We start from the raw sequence: 6,000 nt of genomic DNA, 5'->3' as shown, positions 1-6,000 counted from the left end.
CTTCCAATGAGAATGTGCTCAATTTACATAAACCTTTCTTCATAATCTAATGCTTCCATGACCTCAGACAGGGCTTCCAGTCATTTCCAAACCAGAGATCATTAATAATTCAGGGATTCTTTAAAGTCCATTGTTTTTAGATACAATTAATTACGAAATGGCAGCAGATTGCGATACAAGCTGGAGAGGTAAAGAAAGAAGGTAACCGTTATGATGGTTGCCACTGGAAGAGGGGGACAGAAAAACATTGAAACTAAGTTAAAGAAAAAACTTTTCCATTTCAAATTCCAGAGAGGAACCAGCCCCCTCCCATCTCCCCATGAGGGCTTAAACAGAGCAAAGTGCGTTACAACAAAGGACTTACCGAACATGGTAAAGAAAATAGAAAAGTAGAGACTTATCTAAAGAACCCTGCACATTTTACAGTAATGCCCATTTGAAGATAGTGAGTCTGTATGAACAGAAATACAATTCAGTGTTGGAGAATAAGGAATAGGCAAGCTGGTTTATTTCAGAGATTGACATGTTAGAAACAGTATTACTATGTTAAATAGTATATTGCCCATCAACTGGGGCAAAGACTTGAGCTGCAAACTTCACAGTCAGCTGATCTACCGAACTCCACTTGTATGAAAAATAGAAACACTCTCTGGCTATGTGGCTATTACTGGGTCATTGCTGCATGTGAAACAGAAGAAGCATTTACTCAAATTACTCCAAGTACTAAGATTAAAAAAATACACTACAAAACTATGAATGTACTGTACATGTGTTCAAAAGGTAAATCACAGCTACCCCTGTATAAATGTCTGTAAAGTACAAAATGCATACAAAATCAGAATGGTGTAAAAACTTTAACACCGCTGCCTCTGCACTTGGACTGTGCTTGGGATAGTAGTTACAATACTTGGAATTTCCAAAGTTCATTCACGGTGATGCTGGTGTCGAATGGTTTCCAGGCGAGGCAGGTGGTGACGGTACTTTAACGCTGTGAGGAAGGCGGCGAGTATAGAAGAGGATGTAGGCTTGGGCTTTACAAACTTCATCCACTGTAGAGATGGTCACTGTGGAATCGTTACAATGGACCCACAATCCTATCAGAGAGTCAAAATCCCAATTACAATGTAAACTGATGTCATTAGATAGAATAAGGGGAGCAAGGACATGCACATGGATGTGTGCACACAGACACTGGCTGGCACGTGTGTGTGTACATGTGCATATACACACACACCAGTAGGCACACACAAACTTGAACAAAAATACAATTCATTCATTCCTCTGAAGGTATCAATTTATACCTCAGGGCAACAACTTAAGGTATGAACGATGTTCTGTTAGCTCCCCTAGATGGAAAATCAATTGAATGGCAACTTTTGGCAGTATGTTTGATTCAGGAGGGCATTGGAACCAACTGGGAGATGTTCAGAGGGGTGAGGGCAGAGAGGATGGAGAGGAGAACTCAAATTTATAAAACAAACAAGTCCACTGTATGAAGTGGTGGCAATGTATTGATCAAGGTGGGAGGATGCAGCTCTGCAGCCAAGACAGCCTTTGGCAAGGGAAGTGAGTCATTTCAAACTTTTCCACTTTTGGCAGTCAGTTTATTGACAGTGGAAAGAGTAGATGCGAAAGGGTCATGAGTTAACAACTAGTTCTCTTAACTAGGATTGTAAATACAATAGAATCCCTACAGTGCAGAAGGCCATTCGACCCAATGAGCCTGCACCTATGACTCCACCCAGGCTCTTTCCCCGTAAGCCCACCTATTTCCCCTGCTAATCCCCCTGACACTAAGGGTCAATTTAGCATGGCCAATCAACCCAACCCACACATCTTTGGACTGTGGGAGGAAACACAGACAGGCAGAATGTGAAAACCGCACAGTCACCCAAGACTAAAATTGAACTCCAGTCCCTGGTGCTGTGCTTAACCACTGTGCCACCCTGGAGAGAAAAGGGAGGAGAAAAATGGTAACTATACCTTACCAAAGACAAAGTGAACCCATAACTTAAAATCTGTGCTGCATGCATCAGGCACTGAAAATGACAGTTACCCTAACTGTATTTTCCTGAAATTGAAGTCAAGAAAAACTATTGGAGCCAAGTGGAGAACTGAAACCCAGACAAATCCCATTCTTGGCTGGATTCCATAATTAAATATTTAGCCACTGGCCATAAAGGATCACAGGTGTCAAATCTATTAAAGAGACAGTTATATACCACTTCATAAGCAGATTTCCACAAACTACCACAGTCACTATGGGGATATGCTGTTGGCTTCAATCTGCATCGCACTCCAGCTTATCTAGCCAATGCCCAGATCTGTAATTACAGAAACAATTGTGATCTCCATCAGCACTGGAGGGTCTACTTGCCCTTTAATAAAACTGGCAGGGTGGGGATTGAAACTATGGAATTTTTGGGTTTTTTTTTTAAACCCAATTCAACAGATTTTTTATTATAGGCAATTCTGCTTGGTATTTCTGGGCAAATGTATATTTGACAATTGTTAAAGGAACATCAGTTGGAATATTTTCACATTACCATACAGTAAAACAAATCTGTTTTCAGTTCCTATGCAGTCCATTTCCCAATCATGCAACTCCAATATAAACATTGAAGAGTACCTACCTCCATCTGCACTGTAGCAATATGCAGTATAATGCCCTGAGCCAAAACCCTTTCCATGATGCATGACCACAGCAGCCAGATCATATATGAAGCGGTTGGGCCCAAGGGTTTCTGCCAACTCTCGACAGCAGTACGGTTCCATGTTTAAGACCTGGTCAAAGCTCACATGTACTCCTATCTTCTCTCGGTGATTGCGACCTGACCACCTGCAACAAAAATCCCAAAGAACTGAATTAGGGATTACAAGTCATTACAAAATCAGACAGCGAGGAACTTCACTTAAATATTTTTTAAAATTTCAATTACCGGAAGCGTTTGAGGTGGAGCCGCAGGACCTGAGGTAGTTTGTCGACCATTAGCTGCTTTTGAGCTTCAGTCAAGATCAATGGTTTTGAAGATGACTTCCTGCGTTTCCCTAGGACATGAAGCAACATTTGAACATCTCATTTCATTCAGTGAAGTTTCAATTTAGTTCATGAAATGCTGCATCACACTGAATCCTTGGTACACATGCATCTGAACCTACGGCTAGAATTTGCATTTAAGCTTAGCTGTACACTCTAATCTGTTAAAAATATTTTTTGCTCTAAATCTCAAGCCAAATGAATCTGTTGTCAGATTATGGAGCAGACTAGTCTGGCTAACTAAATTGCAAAAGCAAAATGCTTCAAAATCTGAAGCATATTTTCCACATTCTGCCAGGTTTATATAACTCCAGTGATTAAGATTTTTGGCTGTCGTCCATTTTAGAAATTACAGGCGCTGTTTTCACACTGGTTCAGTAACACGTTTGTACCTGTACAGTAAAGCCCAAACCAAAATGTTTTTTTCTCTGAACAATCCACTCAAGAATACAACATATAAATCAGCTAACAATTGTAGTAAGAATTTAGAAAACTCTTCGAGTATTTTCTTAGGCCACACTTTAAACATTAAAGACAGTGCACACCACAATCAAACATATTTCAGTATGCATTTTGAGGGAGTTATTCTGTTCATTGCTTGTGTGTTATATTTCCCAGAAATAATTCACTACATGAAGCACTTAACAACTTTCAAATGATAAGGCACTATATTAAATGAGAGTTATTCCATATGCATGAAATTAGAGATAATTAGTAAAATGGCTCACCCAATATTATCATGACCCAATTTTGTGATTCTATTTCACTTGCTGTTTCTCTTTTCTGATTTATTGTAAAGCTGTTGGGCAGGTAACCGGTGTTTTGAATTTCAGGCAACTGTCAGCATTGAGCAGGGCAAGACCAAAGTTCCAAAGTAAAGATCCTTCACTCTTCTCCAAACCTCCCTCACCCAGCTGATGTACTGCAGTGGCAGACAGACTGCTTACTGAACTGGGGGTAGCTTCGTAGACTCATTCTCATTAGGAAATAGGTTCAAAACGTCCATCGTGTCCCTTGCAATGCATCAATCTGAGAGAGATCACTTTTAGGTGACTGAAGCCAAAAGCTAGTTTCTGAAGGAGGAGGAAATAGAACTGGAAGTGCATATCATAGCCAACATCCCTAATCCTAAACAGCTGTCAAAACTGCTCTTAACCTGACCACTAGAGGACGTACAAGTGATACCAGCACTCATTCAATAGCACACCCAAGATAAAGAAGTGAGCTGAAGATTTGGCCTATGGTTAGAAACCCACAGCACTAGTTCAAATTCACTGTGCTGGTTACGAAATTGAATTCAATACATTTGGTAATACTAGGGCAGAAAATAGCTCAAACTGCCCCCCCCCCCACCCCACTAATGTTCTTCAAGGAAGAGACCTTCTCACCCCAACCCAGTATGGGCCACATGTGACTCCAGCCCTTTACTAAACATACTATATCCTATGAATACTAAACTACAGCATAACTAACTCATTAGCAAATGGGTAACCCCGAGTTATGGGTTATCTTTGTGAATATTGCACAATTCATCAGCCTCCAGCAACAAACAGCAAAACATAACTGAAAGAAACCATTTTTAACCATCCAATGGAACATTATTGAATGAACTGCCTTACAACAGCCCCCCATGGTTAACTGTTTAATGTCCCAAGATTACATAGAAATTACAATGGTAAACAAGCCATTCGGCCCAATGGTTCTATATGGATTTTGATTCACGTGCACTTCCTCAATATATCCCATCATGTCCTTTTCTCTTTCATTGCCTCACCTTAATGAAATTAAGAGAATTAAAGGATGTGGCACCTTGTCGGTGTCCCATATCCCAAGGTGATAAAGAACTGGTAAGAGTTTGACAATTATGATTACAATTCCTTTTTAAACATAGTTGCTAACAGCTCAATGGCATGCTCACTGACAAGGATACTGGGCACATGAAAAAATTAGTCAATTACATAATGCCCCAAAGCTGACATAGGTAAGCTCTGTGTGTTTGTCTTCATCCTTGATTCATAAGCAAATGAAAAACTGACTAAAAGCAGGTAAATACATGATGTAAACGTGAGTAACAAACTGTCAGTATCACTGATGAATATCCCCAGCCTCAGCTCTGTGTTATGCTAATACATTTTGAATCTGAAGGTTGCTTGTTGATCTGCCCAGTAAATTGAAAATATTCATTTTTAAAAAATAACATTTAAGGTGGAAGTTGTTTCCCAGGACATTGTGGGAAGCTAGAGAAGAAATTGCAGGGCCCTTAGCAGAGATATTTGTATCATTGACAGCTATGGGTGAGGTATTGGAGGACTGGACAGAGGCAAACGTTGTGCCATTATTTAACAAAGGCGGCAGGGAAAAGCCAGGGAACTAGACTGGCAAGCTCAACGTCAGTGGTGGGTAAGTTGTTGGCAGGGATTCTGAGAGACAGGATGTACATGGATTTGAAGAGGCAAGGACTGATTAGGGATAGTCAGCATGGCTTTGTGCTTGGGAAACCATGTCTTACAAATTTGAGTGCTTTTCGAAGGAGTGAACAAGTAAATACATGAAGATCAATGTTTTAGCAAGGCCTTCGACAAGATGCCACATGGTCAACTGGTCAGTAAGGTTACATCACACGGGATCCAGGGAGAACTAGCCAATTGGATATAAAATTGCTTGCTAGGAGACAAAAGATGGTGGTAGAGGGTTGTTTTTCAGACTGGAGGCCTGTGACCAATGGTGTGCCACAGGGATCAGTGCTGGGCCAACTGTTGTTTGTCATTTATATTATGATGAGAATATAGGAGGCATGGTTAGTAAGTTTGCAGATAACACCAAAATTGGTGGTGTAGTGGACATTGAAGAGGGTCATCTAAGGCTACAACGGGATCTTGATCAATCGGGCCGAGGTATTGCAGTTGGAGCTTAATTCAGATAAATGCGAGGCACTGCATTTTGGCAAGACAAACCAGGGCAGG

General features: G+C 40.6%; 1 protein-coding gene across 2 annotated transcripts in view; it reads right to left on the bottom strand.

Annotated features, from left to right (window-relative positions):
- Positions 1-478: 478 nt before the first annotated feature.
- usp44 (ubiquitin specific peptidase 44) overlaps positions 479-6,000 on the bottom strand; it is a 46,621-nt gene continuing 41,099 nt past the window's right edge. For both annotated transcript variants that reach the window (XM_080207136.1, XM_080207137.1), the window contains 3 exons: positions 2,940-3,048; positions 2,634-2,839; positions 479-1,094 (listed from right to left, as the gene is read on the bottom strand). In XM_080207136.1, the coding sequence (XP_080063262.1) occupies positions 928-1,094; positions 2,634-2,839; positions 2,940-3,048 (482 nt within the window). In that variant the 3' untranslated portion in view covers positions 479-927. The remainder of the gene's footprint in view (positions 1,095-2,633; positions 2,840-2,939; positions 3,049-6,000) is intronic.

Source organism: Carcharhinus amblyrhynchos, chromosome 19 (assembly GCF_965287045.1).
Source record: "Carcharhinus amblyrhynchos chromosome 19, sCarAmb.v2.hapA, whole genome shotgun sequence".
In the NCBI taxonomy this organism is placed as follows: domain Eukaryota; kingdom Metazoa; phylum Chordata; class Chondrichthyes; order Carcharhiniformes; family Carcharhinidae; genus Carcharhinus; species Carcharhinus amblyrhynchos.
This window is presented reverse-complemented; position numbering and strand designations above follow the sequence as displayed.